The 18,456-nt window shown below is 41.3% G+C and overlaps 1 protein-coding gene across 2 annotated transcripts; it reads right to left on the bottom strand.

Moving 5' to 3' along the window:
- Positions 1–6,154: 6,154 nt before the first annotated feature.
- On the bottom strand, positions 6,155–7,717 carry LOC147879836 (small ribosomal subunit protein uS8z/uS8w). 2 transcript variants are annotated; one of them, XM_087371678.1, is made up of 4 exons: positions 7,585–7,717; positions 7,031–7,179; positions 6,654–6,814; positions 6,155–6,478 (listed from the first exon to the last, which is right to left on the bottom strand). In XM_087371678.1, the coding sequence occupies exons 2-4, from the start codon at positions 7,161–7,163 to the stop codon at positions 6,380–6,382; spliced, it is 393 nt and encodes a 130-aa protein (XP_087227804.1). In that variant the 5' UTR covers positions 7,164–7,179; positions 7,585–7,717; the 3' UTR covers positions 6,155–6,379. The 2 variants fall into 2 exon arrangements, with proteins under 2 accessions (XP_087227804.1, XP_087227806.1); XM_087371680.1 differs by having other exon boundaries at positions 7,031–7,173; positions 7,585–7,713.
- Positions 7,718–18,456: the final 10,739 nt, after the last annotated feature.

An 18,456-nucleotide genomic window follows, 5' to 3' on the forward strand; every position in this document is an offset into this window, starting at 1 on the left:
TCTCTCTATCTATCTATCTATCTATCTATCTATCCCTCCTATACCAATGAAGAAAAAAATGTCAAAAATCATCTACCTCAATCTATCCCTCTTCCCTGTCTTTTGTAACAAGCATATAGACAAAATGTGATACAAAAATGTATCTACTTAATATAGACAAAACTTTCAAGGAAAAATCACTTCATTACCTAGAAAGTATGTGTTCCTTCTTCTTCCATAGGCCTCTGTGCTAATTCACCCTAACATCCTACTGTCCTTAAGATATCGCGAGTCTCTGCAAGCTACCTTCTCTAATTGGCAATGGGATGCATCATTTGTTCCCTTGCATGAATATTAATGGCATTAATGATTTCATGAGCAGGCATCATACGATCATCCTCAAGGTAATCCCTAGCATCTTCCAAAAAATTAATCATTTCGAGAATGATCCATCCGAGTGCATATGTATCCAAATGGCGTGTATATATGCCTCTTAATGCTACCTCCTGTACCTCAAGTGCAAGCCATTTTTTTCGCCCATGCTCTTTCTCTTTCCTACAAACTTGTTTGGCAAAGCTGGCATCTATCTCCAAAGACTGCTTCTTCACATGCTTCGACTACCCAAGAAATCCATGGTCATCCCCCAGTCTATGATGCCTACTCGGCATCAAGACTTTCCAACAAAACCTAACAAGATATTGCTTGGGTGTAGGTCTGTGTGCATCCAATTTCCTTTGTGCAACCTTGCTAAACCGTCCACCAATGCATGAATGATATGGAGGAGAATCTCACAAATGACATTGGCTCGAGCAATCTCTTCCTTTCCTAATGCACCTTAGAGCCTCCCAGTTGTTGTGGTGATCAAATATGTTCCTCCCCTCAAAACATGATGGAAGTAGCGTGTGAACCTACCCCAATCCAATGGCAAAATCTATAACAAGCTGCCGTCCCATTGAAGTACAGCATGATGGTCCACAATGGCTCCCCAGAAAGCACTGGATGTAGAATTTGCATGAGCGGTTCTCTCCTTGCCTCTCATGCGCAAGTCCCAATATCCCTCTTGTACCTCTTCTCAACATATTCTACAAAGTACACTTTATATACGGTGCAATAGGTGCCTGAGCTGATTTTCTTGCCTCTCTCTCTCTCTCTCTCTCTCTCTCTCTCTCTCTCTCTCTCTCTCTCTCTCTCTCTCTCTCTCTCCACGGGACATGATAAGTGTCGTGATGCCTTTGCGACTTGCCACGTGTTGCACCCTTTGAACCTCATCGCCTCTCAATGGCTGAGAGGATCTAGAGGTTGCTTGCTCTTCACCTACGGCCAGGGATGTAGCTCACACATAAGCAACTATAGCCTTCTTTTCTAGAGGATCTAGAGGTTGCCTGCTCTTTACCTACGACCAGGGACGTAGCTCAACCATAAGCAGCTGTAGCCTTCTTGTCCCAACTCCTAGCCACTGTGGCCCACCAATCTAATGCATGCACCTTACTCTTGTACTTGGCCCACAGACCAGTCCATTACGTTAACTTTAAGATATCAAACTCTTGTGCAAGAGTAGGCTCTACATTACATGCTTCATGGAAGTGGGACTTCGCATTTTCGTGATGTACATCTCACTCTCCTCTATTGAACACCCTCACAAAAAAGGCATCGTGAATGCTTTTCATGACTCTTGTGTGCTAGCTCTTACTCAGTTCTGGTCTTACTTTTCACTTAGTCACGGCTATTGAGGTCATTCTTGTGAGCAGAGCTTGCAAAAAGCCTAAAACACTGGGGTAACGCATTGTGTAGGCGAACTGAATGAAGACAGGTGCTTACATAATTGAACAGAGAAAATGGAATGCCAATGTAATAAAAAACCAATGTTTGAATTACTGGGAGATAGAATTGCTTAAAACAACTTATAGCTACACGCACATAGGACAGACTGCACACATGCTCACCTTCACTCACCTCGATTGAGGCCTAAAGATGGGAATGGGCCATTCCCCCTCTGATAGGAGTCCCCAACCGATAGTTGGGTCTCCCCCTCGAAAGGATCCGACCACCTCATTAATCCTGCGAGTGAGGAAAGTCCGCTTCTTTCGTCATGTCATCCGACGTGAGATGCAATGCGCCTCAGACAAGGTCAAGTGACCCAAGGTCTGCTCGCGTGTGAGGTGAGTTCTCATCTCTTCACATTTATCATCGTACCATGGGTTCTGAGGCATATTCCCAATCGGGGCATGTGTGGGTCAAGTCATAGGGAAAGGTATGATGTCAGCCTTATGTACCACTGAAGCCAAAATGGCTGAAACTTGAGCAAGATCTACCTCCACTTCATGTAGGCTAGCAAGTTTTTCTCTAGACTCGCTAGGACCTAATCACTCACAGCTCACTACTCAACCAAGTAAGATTGAATTTTTTTATACCTAACATATCTGTTACTATATAGGTGAACTCACCTGCTAAGCTAGGACAATGGAGCTTGCCACCTTCTGATTTTATTCTCTCCCTAACTGGCTGATCCACACTCCATGATTCGGCCTTGTCAGCTTTCCTCCTCGTGTTTCACCATGACTTGTGCATTGTCTCCTACACGATCTCGACCTGAGCTTCTCTACGTCAAATTATTACTCAAGCTGAGTTGCCTGTTAAACTAAGGTTAATGCTCCCTACCATTGGGACATAGTCTTAGCTTATTGCTTGAATTTCAACACAGGCTTGGTTTCTCGTTCTCAATTCATGGCATGTAGAAGCCTACAAGTTCTTCAATTTTATGATGTTGCAATATTATGTTGCAATGCCGATTTCCAAATTTTTAGCACATAGATCTACCTAGTAGTACTCATCCTGTAGTTTCTACCTTCCTAGACCAAACTTGAGAATGCATACTTGTGTGCTTCAAATTCAAGCAACCAATCCTTGTAATAGGCCAGAGAGTCTCATTGGATTCAAGCCATAGTTTCTTCTGCATTTCAAGTCATTGGCCTCATTGGTTTCAAATCATCATTCCTAGCAAACGTCTACAGTATCTTATTCAATTTCATGACATAGTACTCCTTATCCAAGGTGACCGATGCCTTGCTTGCTTTTAAGCCATTATGCCTTCCTAGATTGATAATAGACCGAAGAGTAGATTATCTGTCTGCCTTCACAACAGCATACATTCACAACGTAATTTTGCTTAATCTCGTGCAATAGAAAGGCCATAACTTCCTTCAACGTATGTATGCCTTCATGCTCAGACATTTGGCAAAGAAATAGGTCCATAATTCACATCAAGTGACTTCATCTTCTTTTTAAGAAGGATTGCTTCATACATGCAAGTTGGACTATTGTGTAAATGCATAATGTACAAATAAATTTTGTTTTGAGGGGGCAAATTATATATGCTATCCAATAGCTCTAGCACCAGGAATTGGGACAACAGTAGGCGTGCGCACATAAGCCTGCACTTATTTCAAGAACAAATCAGCTTCCACAATATTCAAAAATACCCACTACTTAGTCCTTAGCTACAAATGCCTAGTCTATGAAACTATTACCTGAGCGAGGCAGTCATTTGGTGCATTCATTCCATATTCGTCTTGTCTTCCTTCCATAGTGAAATAATTTCCCCATCATTCAATGGGTAAAGCCTTTCCACATAGATCACATAGATCGGTTAAGTCTACAATATCCAACATGGAGCAATTCATACTCTGATTTCAATCATGATACTCTAGTTATGACTCCTCAGATTTGCAAGTAATACCTCAACATGAGGCCCTTCCATCCCCAGTATATTGAGATTCGTCAAAGTGAGCATTTGAATTCCAAGATGATGCATCCATCAGTAATGCTTCCAACAATATATTTTGGTATTGGATTCACTGACCAATAACAATTCAAATTAACAAATAAACCCACAACATGAAGACATCTCGTGCATCAATTCAATCCTACCATGATGTGGTTATCAATTTTAATTTTCGACAAAGCACACAGTGGAGCATCAATGTTCCAACTTCCATACATGATCAATGTAAATTTTGGGTAACACCCAGCCCTAACTTGAGGCAATTTGTTGATGCCATCCAAACATTATATATCATTATATTGTTTCAGCAAGTGTACATATTGCAAATTAGATGAAATTCTGTGGGTCTCAGAACCCTAACTTGGGGCAATTTTTAAGTGCAATTCAAAATTACAAGTTTATCAAAACATCATATCATTATATTGTTTCAGCATTCTTACATGCTTCTTGGATAGTTTATGCACTCTTCTGACGTAGAAATCACTATTCACAAACTCATCTTCTGCATTCAAGGCTATGAGCTTATGATGGTTTTGCTACATCTAATGCTGATATACGTTTGGCCACTTTTGCTCATCCCTAGTATTTGTAATCACCACACTCTCTTCTTTGATTTACTGTCTATGTAGTATATATTTCAGTTCTACTTCACACTTATGTCTATTTAGTATATATTTCCACAAATATGTTTTAAGACCGTCCACATGTGCTCCTAGCTCCATTCGGGAAGGTGCTTACACCTAGCTCCATTCTGGAAGGTGCTTACACCTAGCTCCGCTTTGAAATACATGCACAAGCAACAATGCTTGCGATAATCGCCTACTGTTGTTAGCAATTCAGAACTTTTTATGTTGACCTTCACCAATGCCATCTACCCATTCAAAAAGTTTGTTCTAGAGCGCAAGTTAAGGAAAACTAGGGTTTTCAAAGGAAAAAGATCATCCAACCTCATAAAGCATACCTTAGTCCACAAACCCGGACACCATGATACACATTTAGTAGTCCATTGTAGATCCCAAAATCAATTGTTAAGCCAATTGGGGACCTAAACTATGAGAAAGAGAGCACAAAATAATGCCACCATAAAATAGTATATGATGGTCATAGTTTTCTTGACAGTGAAGCCTATGTAAAGCATCAAAGTATATACAGGTCTACAGAATCATGAAGAGTGGCGCAACAAAAGATTCGAGCAGACTGCTACAACAAAAGATTGCCCACTTGAATACTGATCCACTTTTCATTTTGCAACCTCTAAAATTACTAGTTCTCAATTCAGTATACCTGGAATCAAAACATTTACATCTACAGTCTCTCTAGCAAAGACCCCACATCCTAGCCACTCAGTCAGCGTTAGGTGTAGGACCTTTCAAATCTCTAACCAATACCTTGTCCGAAAAGTCCGCACACTTGGGATCAGCTCTCATCACATGTTCCAAATTGGCCCAAAGAGTAGTTATACACGGTATGGAAAGCTGCACTTTAGTAATTCACCACACAAGTTGCAGCCCTGTGTCCCTCAGGCCTTCGCCCTCCCTTCACATGAGTGCTTTCCCAACTGCAAAACATATGAAAGCTCATGTATTGGATCTGGTGCTCCTACACTTGCATAAGATTGTGCACACATACTGCTTCCTTGGAAATATAGAGGCTCAAAGGATGCATCTAGATAGGAAGACATTCCAACTGTTGCAGCAGATCACAGGGAAGGCGGTTCACTGGAGCAGACACCATTGGTCTTCTATTGAGCATAAACAGCAGCTTCCACACAGTCTACACGGGAAGCAACCACTGAAGGCAGAACAAAAGCTGACAGCCAGTAGCCTTGATACGGGGCAGGTTACCTGTCACCCGGTCATTAAAATCAGATTCTAGAATTGAGTTCTTCTAGAGCCTAGATGATCCATGACCAATCAGCACTTAAGATTGGTCAACTTCAAAGTATGATAGAATAATAGCTCCAAATTCCATTGAGTGGCCAGTCTGGTCTCTGGCAAGTGAATCACAGAGTCCCAAAGACCCGGGACTATCACAAGTAAAGATTGTCTCAAATAATCCCGCATACCAAGACCAGAAAAGCCATTTCAAAAGACAAGCCCAACACCCATGATGTATGATGCTTAAACTAGTACAGTAAGTCGTCTAGAAAACCCATAACACTTAAGCAGTCTGACTTCACTTACTGATTCACAACCCCACAAAAAGTAAATATTAGTTCCCCAAATATCCATTGTCAAAACTTCACAAATGTTTCTGCTTTTCTCTAAATCACTTGCTTTTCAAAGCTTGAGAATACAATACATGGCTGCTTTCTAATAATTAACAAAAACAAACAATTGCAATTTCTAGCCAGAAAGGATCGTTACCAACCCCATCAAATACGGAACAAGAAAGTATTAATCCACCATGCTGATCACTCAAAAAAATCCTTACAGAACCGTCCCGCTTCACTGAACCTATACCCAGCTGCTAGTTACTCATCAAAAAGAAATAGTAACGCATTTGAAAAAGTCAATAGCACTGATTACGCTAATATCTTGGTGTGGAAAAAAATTTCAGCAGTAAAGCATACTACAAATTTAAAGAGGGCCACCACCCGCCTCCTTCCACACCAAGAGCTCAATAAAAGAAACCCAACACTTTCCCACCAACATTTTTCCTTCGCGCTTCATCGTGATCCATGATACCAGCAGATGTAGTCAAGACAATGTGACCAAACTGCACATAACACCAGAAACGTAGAACATTAACAGAAGAGCTAGCTAGCTTAGGGTTCAAGGCAATGAGACCAAACTGAACATAACACCAGAAACCTAAATAGGTTCAAGGCGGTTGCAAAGCACTCTGGAACTTAAATGTAAGCTCAGAAGAAGTTGAAACAATTACTAGTCACCTGTCTGGAAGGTAGAAGACGAGCAGTCCAGGCTTCCAGCTCATCAACACCAACATCATAACGAGGACTGATGACTCCACATTTGTTCAATCTTCCATTCAATTCAACAACGATCTTTCCAGCCCTGTGATCGTCGACCAACTCAAATTCCCCAATGTAACCTAGAGGAGAACAAAATTAACAACCTTAGTCACACGATAGGTGAATGTGTCACAAAGCAGGTCTTCACAGACAGTTACTGTAATGTTTAGCTCAAAATGCCTAAAATCAGGCATCCTTATTCGAAAGGGTCCACGTATCAAAATGCTTAATATTGATCTATGGATCTTGAAGAACGCCTTAAAATAATGCGGGAAGCAACTCAGAAGGAAAATTACCGTATTTTTGCATGACCGTGAGAAACTTGATAATCACTTTCGACGAAGGCTTAATCAGCACTTGTCTCTTTCCCCTCTTCTCAGCATTGTACATGTTTTTTAGAGCATCGTTCAGCACGCTGATTCTCACCATTCTGAACGGCCTGAATCTAAACCAACCAGTTACCATCCAAATGTTGGCGCAAAGCGGTAAAAAGCATGTGGTCGCAGACACTTAGAAAAGGAGAGCAGAAGAACTGACAGACCAGGAAGCGAAAATCTTATTAAAAATCAAACGCTACCGCAGAATACAGACTGACTAAGTAAAGAAGCGAAGGAAAAAGAGGAGTCTTCGAAAGGCAGGCGGGCAAGGAGACAACAAACCGTGGGAAGGAAATCGGACCAAAGCGGCGAGCCAAAACGTGGAGAGGTCCAGGGCAGGGCAGAGAAGAAGCAGCCTCAAGAAAAAAGGACTCAAACAAACAGAACCAGGAGGTAGATCACAATCGGAGGAGAAATTACAACATAAACAGATTGAATGAAAGGAGGAGATAGGGCAAGGGCAAAATCCAAACCTGGGGAAGACGAGGCCAACAGGGATGAGCAAGCTTTGGAGGTGAGCCGCGTTAGGGTTGGTGATGACCAAAATGACAGAGACGACCCAAAGCCAATCCTGCTCCCCTTTGTACACTTAACCTTAAGCCCTTTTACACTAGCTCCCAACTTTAAGCACATTCACACCCATCTCTCTCTCTCTCTCTCTCTCTCTCTCTCTCTCTCTCGTTCTCTCTCTTAACTCAAGAAGTTCTCTCTCTCTCTCTCTCTCTCTCTCTCTCTCTCTCTCTCTCTCTCTTTCGTTCTCTCTCTTAACTCAAGAAGTTCTCTCTCTCTCTCTCTCTCTCTCTCTCTCTCTCTCTCTCTCTCACTCTCTCACACCCCTTCACTCAAGCAGTTGCCATTCACCCACCTGAGCTAGTCGCATCCCTTGCGATTCCCCTTGCTACCTATTAGCGTAGCCCACAGGCCCTTGCTACAGACATACCCCTGTTTTGTTTCACTAGGCTCGAATATAGAGCTCGTCATCTAAATGAAAGGTTTGGCAATGTATCTCGCATGCTTATCAATCTTAAGGCTTGTCCTCCCCACCTAGCTCTAGCATCATGCACAAGGAGGAGTGTAGCCTACTACAAAGGATGGGAGAGGTTGCTTCCAAGGTCTTGCATAATGTGGGTTGTATAGCTTGGTAGAGAAGCAATAAACATGGTAGATAAGCTTGGGCTATGAGATACATCTCTAGTGACACAAACAAGGAAACTTGGACTATGTATCTCTTGCACGTGTCAGTCTTACGGCTTGTCTTGCTTCTTCCTACCTAAGAGGACGACCTCCCCACCTCGCTTTAGCACCACTGGCAGGGAGGTTAGTGAGGTTGTTTCTAAGGTCTTGCCTAATGTGCGCTTTGTAGCTTGGTAGAAAAGCAATACACATGGCAGATAAGCTCTGCATCAATGAGGAAGCTTGGGTTGTGAAATACATACTCAGATGCCTCTAGTTGCACCAATGAGGAAGCTTGGACTATGCTACATGAACTCTACACCAATGAGGAAGCTTGGACCTGCTTGGATGCCTCTAGTTGCACTCCAACCAAGGCTTTGAGTATAGCCCAACTAAAATTTAGGAGCAAGCATTGGGATAGGAGAACTATCCAACCCACCCAAAAATTTATTGCTAGGGTTGTAAAGGCTACATTAGGAATATATCTAAGCTTGTTGTAAAAGAGCCACCAACGAAGGAGCTCCCTACTATCAAGGCTAGCATCAACCTTTTCGGTGATGCTAACACTAATCGTATGATAGGGACTTAAGGTTTGTCAAATCATCTCAATGCATTAGAGGGGTTCTCATTGTTCGAAAGAATACATAGCACCTTGGCTATGTGTGCAATACATAGTTGTTGTTAGTGCTTCAATACTTTTTTTAAATTGAAAAGATAACAATCACAAGCAGGTCCAACTTGAGATAGGTGTTCGCATTCCAATTGTTAGTGTATGTTTTGTATTGAATTCATCTCCAATTGAAGGTAGGGGAAGCATTGTTCCCTATAATAATTTCTAGGGTCCCTTTCTTTATTGTACTGAACATGTCTAACAATGCAAGGACTCATTATCCATTTTTTTTCTACTTTTGGGGTGTTGTGACCCAACTATATTTCGGCAGGCAAATGTGTGATTGTTTATGCTTCGCTTTTCACATCGTCTATCTTTGATTCTGGATCCATGTTTTGTAGGTGGTAATTCCATTTTAAAATAAATAGTCTTTCCTCTTTTAAAATTATGTTTACAAAGCAAATTGTGCAGTCCTAGTTGACAAGGTGTATGAAACCATAAATCAAGCTCTGATCTGATGAGAAGGCTACCTAAACAAACACTAGTCCTATACTAATGATAACATTAATCCAAGGTGGATGCAACCTAATTGCACACATGATGAGGCTAAGCTAATTAAGCACAAACTCAAGTGTAACTAGGTTACAAGATTGAGACTTGTACTTGTACGAGACTTGAGAGCTTGCATACATTAATGCACGAAGTGACCTCCATGCTATAAGAGTGGAGTACATGCATTTCTTGCTCATATGTGGGATAAAGCCCCATTGGCCATGTGGCAACATGCCCTTGCCTTCATACCTTGCCCTTATCTTTTGCTCATGGCACCACAGTTATCAATGCCTCTCTTTCGTGCCAATGGTAAGATGTGAGTTACAAAAGAAAAAGCATCACCTCCCTTCATCGCATATATTGCTACTTTTACAACATGTCAAGTACCTCCCCTAGGTGCTTGCATAGCTACTCAGAATTTGGTCAAGTTTGATGACAAAGCTAGGTCTATTCATATGGTGACCTTTGAAGCATGGGCTAAGGTGGTAAGGTTTGTTGATTGTTTCTTTGCTTTAGAGTAGTGAGTTTTTGTTGTTCTTTTCTTTTCTCAATGAATACTCCTTGGTGTTGGCTTCATGCTTTGTTGATGTGCTTTGTGTTGGCTTCATGCTTCTTCTCTTTCCTTTGTTGATATGCTTATCCCAGCTACTATTAACTCTTCCATCTGCTTGTGAGCTGTGGTCTTTGCACTTTAGCTTGACACTTGGCTCTTCAATAGATCATTTGATCTGGACTTAAGATATCTTGTTGCATGAGGCTTTTGCTTATGTTCCTTTGATGCATTATGTGTGGATGCCATGTTGGCATGTCATGCTTTTGGCTAGCATAAGATTGTGCTTTATGCATCCATGCTTTTAATGTGCTTTGCCTAGTGTGACTTTTGCACATTGAACCTCACAACAATAGATGAATTGTTTAATGCCATTCGGCAAAAGTCTTACAAATTCAATTCTTTCTATTGGCAATATCTAATTGCATACAATAGCTCTTATGTAACAAGCATGTAGAGCTCAACAAAGTGATCACTTTTCCTTTTTTGACCATATGCAAATTCTTCCTATATCAAAAGTTATTGCTTATCAAACTTTCACCAAGAAGAAGAGTCAAAATGATGATGGGGCATTGTGTGACGGTGACAGTGTGTGCTCACATTCTACTTACAAAATCTGCTTGTGCCACTAGGACTACCACGTGGCATGCTACCATGTGTCTTGTTGATTGGCATATTGACCTTGCAACAATTAAGGCCCTTTATGCACCAAGGATTGCCCACCCATCACTAATCGTCTCGGTAGAGCAAATCAGGATGCTCCATTGGGGTAGATAGGTGCACCCCCCTTTACACATAGCAAAAATTTGGGTGATTCCAAAAGTTGGGTTAATTACTATCTCTTGTCCATCATAAGAGATTTCTTGAGTAGGCAAAATTGGCAGCCAAAGCTTGGGCACCCATTGCCCAACCAATCAAATTCAAGTAGAAGACCGCTCCCCATGAAATACCACCTTTTATAAAGATTCTTGCTTGGGCAGTGTGTGAACCCCTTGCCAGTTGAAACTCCTCAAGACGTTTTTTGGCTGCCCACCTATTGGGCACTTTTGGGGCTCTTTTGAGCGGTGTGTACCCACCTTGACTATGCTACTAATGTGGCATATATGCCATGTGTCACTTTGACAAATGGCTATGTTGATGTGGCATTCTTGGTGGCTAATGACATGATAGTGTTGACATTACCTTAGCGAAGCTAACCTACTGACTTGATCTACCCTATCTACCATGTGGCAATGTGCCACATGGCTTCTGTGTGATCTTAAGGATTTGTGAAGGCTGAGAATTCATCATTGGTTAGTGGTGATTGTGATAGCATTTCAACCTTCTAGAGCTATGGCATTGATCTAAGTTTGCATCGTAGATCCTATCGGTTGCTCTGTTAGGTCATTATTACAATAGAGTCCTGGTGGTTTGCTTGATTCTGCCTCTATGTTGTGTGCATTATTGCATCTTTTCTATGTAGGTGTGTGTTTTCCATCTTGGTCATGTCCACCTTAGTTGCGCATTGCTTACTTCATCTGTGTTTTTAGTAGTCAAGTCTACCTTGTGCTTATTGATTGTCTGCATGTTGTGATCAGGTTATTGATGCATGCTTGATTGTAGAGTCTCTTATTAGTGGAGTTTGTCTTGTGTGTTGTTGAAGTTATGCATTGTGTTTGCTTGTGTCAGCATAGTTCACATTGGTTAAAGCTATAGTTGCATCTGCTAAGTGCCTGGCATCAGTATTGCATGTCTTAGTTCTGTTCAAATGTGTTGTTGTCATTGTGTGTGTGGCATTGCATTGCATCATTCATAGTTGTAGATGATTTTTGAAGTCACTAGGTCACCTGGCTTTTGCATTGGGCTATAGTGTGTCATTTAAAGTCTGATCATGTAGCTATAGATGTGCATTATAGCTCATAGTCACTAGATTGTCTTGCATGTTGTAAAGTATCCTACACTTTTGACATAACTAATCTAAGGTGGATGAGAAGGCTACCTAAACAATGATCCTATACTAATGACAACACTAATCTAAGGTGGATCAAAAGGCTACCTAATTTAGCTTTCATAGTGATGAGAAGACTACCTAAACAAACAATGATCCTATACTAATAATGACAACACTAATATAAGGTAGATGCACCTAAGTGCACACATGATGATGTAAGGCTAAGCTAATTAATCACAGACTCAAGTTCAATTAGATTACAAGCTTGACACTTGTACTCATAGAAAGTGACCTCCCTTTTATGAGCCTTTTATAGGATTAGAGTACATACTTGCATTGCTTGCTCACTTGTAGTATAAAGCATCCTTGTCATGTGGTAGCATGCTCTTGTATTCATGCCTTTTGTTAAGGGAAAACCAACTCCCTTAAATGCAAACTACTTAGAAAATGCTAAAACGGTATTCAAAATCTCTTAAAACTGAGGCATCTTGCATAACAGACAATTCGAATAATACATAGTATGAATATCTTAACAAAAGAGACGTGACAATAGACAAAGAAAATATTATTCTGTATTCAGATTTGATGAAGATTTGATTCAAAATGGGACAAAAGCCCATACATATAACTAATAGCTTTGAATTTTGTACATTTTGAATTTTGAAAATAAATATTCGAGAAGTTAGGCTGGCACCTAGCACCTTTATCATACCTTGACATTATGCAATGTTTCCCCAGAACCTACCCCTCCAACTTAATCAGCCCCGTCAAACCCTCGATTTATATTAGCTCATGTCATATTGAGCCACAAGATCTTCTTTCGATAACATATCGCTCTTCTCTTTGGCGTAGACCGGCTTGGTGAGATCATGGCCTTCGCTGATCCCTTTCCTTCTCCCTATGTTAGACTACAACATTACTTGCGATGTTACCATCTTCATTCTCATCTAAAGGAAGAAGGGGGAGAATGTGTGGTCTCTTAGCATAAAATTTTCTATTTTATTTCCCCTTCCCAATGATAGAGATCTTTGTCTCACTGAGTTTGGAAGCAGTAGGAAGCTAAGAGGTGCGTGAAGTTTTATTACCCCTAACTTCATGTCACAGTAGTCATCAAGTAATTCCTACAAACAAAAGCATCATTCATTACAATCTATGCTATATCAAGGACCATCATCTAAAGTGAAGAACACCATGGTGATGCTTTCTTTCCAAGGGTCAGAATCCATTTTAGGTAGCAGGATTTGGGATGTAGACACCAATTTCTCCCTTTCAGAGTTGGCATCACAATACATCCTTTGAGGGAATTACACAGATTATTTTAACAATACCTTCTTACCGAAAATCCTTCAAAGGGCACCAAAAATAAGTTCATAGTAGAAGCGTCCACTCGTGGAATGCAAGAAGAGGAATCAACCAATGGAAATCCAATGCTTAAGGCTTGCCAAACAAGGTTCTAAATGAGAACCTTGATAGATGATAGAACCAATACTTCCTATGCACATATATGAGCTTTACAATTATGAACCCAATTGATATTCTTGTTTGCACCTTACACAATTTGTTGGAATGTCATATCATGACTATTTTCATGTGGTGATTTCTGCCTACATGGATGAGGTTCAAAGGAACTTGTGAGCCTCTTGTGGCTTATTAGAAGGGAAACTACAAAACAAGAGTGATCAAATTCGACAAATCAATAATCACATGAAATTTCATCGAATGAGATTCTCGAGGACTTGGAAGAGTAGGTAGCAATATAGGTCTCTTGGAGGCTGATCTCATTGCTATAGAGTCAAATTGATGTATGGGTGTGTGCCTAAGGGCTAGGAGTCCTATCCTAGGAGTGTGTGAGAGTAGGTGTCCTAGAGTCCTAGGGTGTCCTACAATTGTGTTGGTGTGAAGGTGTCCTAGAGTCCTAGAGTTAGGTGAGCTAGGGGTGTGAGGTGGAGGTCTAGTGACCTCACCTATGATGTCAAAAGAGAAGGTTGCCCAGCCTATAAATGAGGCCCTATGTACTTGCTAAATAATCAATGAGCATCGAGTTCATTCTTCCTCAATCTTGTGTCCATCATGTGATTATTGTCCCCCTGTCTCCTTTCTCCCTGGTTCCAACAATTGCGCTTCCACTTTTGGAATAATTCGTCACCTCTCAATCGTCAAATGTAATGTTTTCACTCAAGGACGTGCTGGAACAATCCATTAACCACAATTTCCTCTGGCTACACAATTATGATCGTCCAATTAGTCCCGACTTTGGCTTGTAGTTGATGTATACGGATTTTGCAAGATTGAAGATTATGCTCGATCTTGCATCAGAAATCAAAGATCCCATAAAAAATCAAGGTTCAAGGCTTTGAGCAATCTTGAGATGTGATTTGATGCAGTCAAAAAGGGGAGATTACAATGATGAAGCAGTTTTGAGACCATAGACCAAAAGGAAAGATGGGCCAAAATATGCTAGTCCGAGATAAAGAAAATCCCTACACATATTGTAGCAAATCTTTATTAAAGTAAGCAAAGTCTCTAATGACAATTCACAAGCCTATAGTGACAAGACGTTGAAAGAAGAGCTTGCAATATCCAATTGCACCCTAAAAGTTTTTTATGAATACATTGAGCATCATGTATCAAAGCTCGACAATTTGGTGGGGAACTATTGTGGGGGTTAAAGGTCACTGTGCCTTTACCCTGGTTATGTACAATACTCAAACACATATATAAATGAATGAAAAAGAAGATTAGGGTGGTTCTGCACCCACCAAAACTTGTGTGGCTCTCTGTTTCTCTCTCTCCCTCTTCCGTTCTTGCTTTCGTTGAGAGCACTCTCAACTGGTATCAGAGCTCGAGTGATCTAACTGAGCGTGCGTGAATGCTTGAAGCTCAGCAGCTCTGTGGGAAGCTTTGTGGGTGACTTTACTTGCATCCGAGTCTGTAGAGACCTTGGAGGAACCTTTGGAAAAGTCACTTTGGTTTTGCGAAGTGGTTTTTTTGAGAGCCTATTGAGTGTTTTCAAAGAAAAAGTATTTTTTTGAGCTTTTCCCTATTCCATTTGATGACAGAGACTCCGTATTGACTTATAGAGGCAACTATTGCTTGCTTTTGGTGTCCACATCACTTCAGGAGCTTGGAAACACCTTCATTCTTGAATCTGGGATCATTCCATTGGATTTTTGAGTCACTGTGTCAGTTTCTGTGTTTTTCTGCCCGGGTATGGGAACTCAAGTTTGGAGCAACCATTTGCAGATCTGTCAGTTCCGGTGGACTCAGGAGGTCCTAAAACTTTTGTATTGCTCATCATTCACACTTCGATGGAGTTTACAAACAGCTCTGTTTCCAAAAATGTTTTTCAGTCCGTGTGTTGGACCCAGTGATTGAGACCACGGTTTCCAAAACCGTCTATCCCATTGCGTTCGGGACGCCCAAAAACCCTTGTCTGTCAGTTCTTACACGATTTAGTGGAGGATTTTTAGAGTTATAGATCTCTGTGTATTCGATTTCGTCTCTCTGTTATGCATTTTTCATTCTAAGGTCTTGAAACCTTAGATTTATGCCACATGGCAGTGGATAAGTGTTGACTCCCATTTCTCACTCATCGGTTGGGATTTTGGAGTTCCGACAGAAGAGAGATATTTGCAGATTTTCTTGTTGAGTCCGATTATGCAATGGCGCCCATGTTTTGAGGCATCTCAGGTTCTATTTTTAGTAGCGGTCATTACCGTGGGACCATGATTTCTTGAGCATACCTTATGCAAATCACTCTGGTTGTAGTTTGAGCCATGTGCGCTCATTCGTGGTGTGCATTAGGTTGCAGTGGATGATTTATAGGCCATTTGGATGCATTGCGATCCTTATTGGATGCGCTGATAGGCCCAAATTGCCTTGTGGGATGCTATTTTTATGGACGCTTTGCACATGGATGCTATTTTATGCTGAGGGACAGCTTTGACACATTGTAGGTGATGCACTGATAGTGCTATGCTCTCTTGGATGAGATATTATTAATGCATATGCCAGTGGACGGTGTTTATGCTTGAGTCATTTGCCACTTATTGGCATTTTGGATTGCCATTATAGTTGGCACTTTCTTTTGGGCCAGATTTGCTCATATGGATGCATAGTATATGCACATGAGTCAGATGCTTTGAGACATGAGTTTTGGTGATATTTCACTCTATTGTGGCATAGTTTGTTTCATAGTAGTAAATGAGCAGACTACGGAAGATTTGTGGAAGAAACTGTGTGCCACTTATGAAAAGGAAACTGCTCTAATAAAGTTTACCTCATGAAGAGGTTGTTTGAGTTGCAGATGAAGGAAGGGGTCTCCATTGCTTCTCACTTGAATGAATTCAATATTATTTTCAGCCAGCTTCAGGCTCAGAAGACGAATTTTGATGCAGAGACTAAGGCAATATTTCTCTTATGTTCATTGCCATCCTCATGGGATACCTTCCGTACAGTTGTCAGTAACTCTGCACCTGGTGGAGTACTGAAATTTGATGATGTTGTGGGTAGCTTGTTGGCCGAGGAGATTAGATGGAAGTCTATGGATGGCAACAAGCAGGATGCAGCCTTAAATGTGCAAAGGGGTAGATCACAGTTCAGGGGGAAGTCCCAAGAAAGAGGGAAGTCTCGTAGCAAATCCAAGGCACGGAACATTGAGTGTTACCACTGTGGCAAGAAGGGCCATATAAAAAAGGATTGCTACAAGCTGAAAAGAGAGCAAAAGGATAAGAAAAAGAATGCAAATTGGGGTACAAATCAAAAGGAAGAGAGTCCAAGGGAGGACAAAGGAAAAGTGAAGATCGAGGAGATCAATGCAGTCACACATGATAATGACAATGACGTTCTCTTCATGTCTAGTTTATTTGCAGAGTTGCTTACCACTTCAGATGATGCATATTCCCAGGATTGGATTTTGGATTCTGGTGCTTCATTCCATGTTACTCCCCATAGGGAATGGTTCTCCACTTATGACAGTGGAAAGACAGGTTGTGTGCATCTTGGAAATGACTATGCATGTGACATAGTGGGAGTAGGTGACATAAAGTTTTCTTTTGCAAATGGGTCTGCATTTGTTTTGAAACATGTGAGACATGTGCCTAAGTTGACCAAGAGTCTTATTTCAATAGGTCAGCTAGATGATGCTGGTTTTCACACCACTTTTGGCTTTCAGAGTTGGAAAATTCAGAAGGGCTCTATGCTTTTGGCCAGGGGTGCCAAGTGTGGGACTTTGTATCCCTTACATGTATCAGGGGTATTTGATCATGTTGTTGCAATAACCGAGCAGCCAAGCACTTCTTTATGGCATTGCAGGTTGGGGCACATGAGCCAAAATGGAATGAAACTAAATCAGCCCATAAAAGAAGGGGAAAGAAAGAGTTTGAAAAGCTTAATTTGGTGCATTCAGACGTATGTGGTCCCATGCCTACACGGTCATTAGGTGGGGTTGAATACTATGTGACATTCATTGATGATGCAACTAGGAAAGTGTGGGCTTATGCTATAGCTCAGAAGAGTGATGTGTTCCAGGTATTTCAGAAATGGCTGGCCTTGGTTGAGAATCAGTCAGGTAGAACGCTTAAATGCCTACAGACTGACAATGGTGGAGAGTATCTCTCTCACGACTTTCAGCATTTCTGTAATACATGTGGGATTAAGAGGGAGCTCACATCCCCTTGCACTCCAAAGCAAAATCCAGTTGCAGAAAAGATGAACTGTACCATTCAAGAAAGGTTGCAATGCATGCTTTCCAATGCAAGTCTTTCTGGTGGTTTTTGGGCTGAGGTAATGAAGACTACAGTGCATGTGATCAATAGATCACCTGGTAAGAGTTTGGATGGTGGTATTCCTGAAGAGGCATGGAGTGGCAAGAAGCCCTCTTACTCTCATTTGCATATATTTGGGTGTGAGGCATATGCACATGTGCCGAAAGAGCTTCAAAAGAAGCTAGATCCTAAGTCTAGGAAATGCATCTTTCTGGGTTATGGTGAAAGTGGAGAGATGGGCTATCGTCTCTGGGATCCAGAAGCAAAGAAGATCATACGCAACCATGATGTAGTCTTCAATGAAAAGAAGATGCATAAGACACCCATGAGGGATGTGGAAATGAGGAGAATCACTTTCCAGGATGTGAATCCACCTACATATGTTGATAGACAGCAAGCTGTCCATGCACCAAATGTGCAAGAAATGGTACCACTAAGTACTCCCATAGGTGTACAATCAAGGGTAGATGATGGATCATATATTGGTGGAAATGATGAGCCAAATGTGGCTGATATGCAGGTGGGACAACAAGCTGAAATGCCCTTGAGAAGATCATCTAGAGTGTCTAGACCGCCTGATAGGTTTGTTCCAGGGGTAGACTATGTGATGCTTACTGATTGCGGGGAGCCTTCTTGGTACAGAGAGGCTATGATGCATGAGGATCAATGCAAGTGGGAGTATGCTATGCAATCAGAGATGAGTTCACTTATGAAGAATAAGACTTGGAACTTGGTTTCTTTGCCACATGGAAAGAAAGCATTGCC

This window comes from Dipteris shenzhenensis, chromosome 33 (genome assembly GCF_047967505.1).
Source record: "Dipteris shenzhenensis isolate YYH24624 ecotype China chromosome 33, Dip_SZ_1.0, whole genome shotgun sequence".
In the NCBI taxonomy this organism is placed as follows: Eukaryota; Viridiplantae; Streptophyta; class Polypodiopsida; order Gleicheniales; family Dipteridaceae; genus Dipteris; species Dipteris shenzhenensis.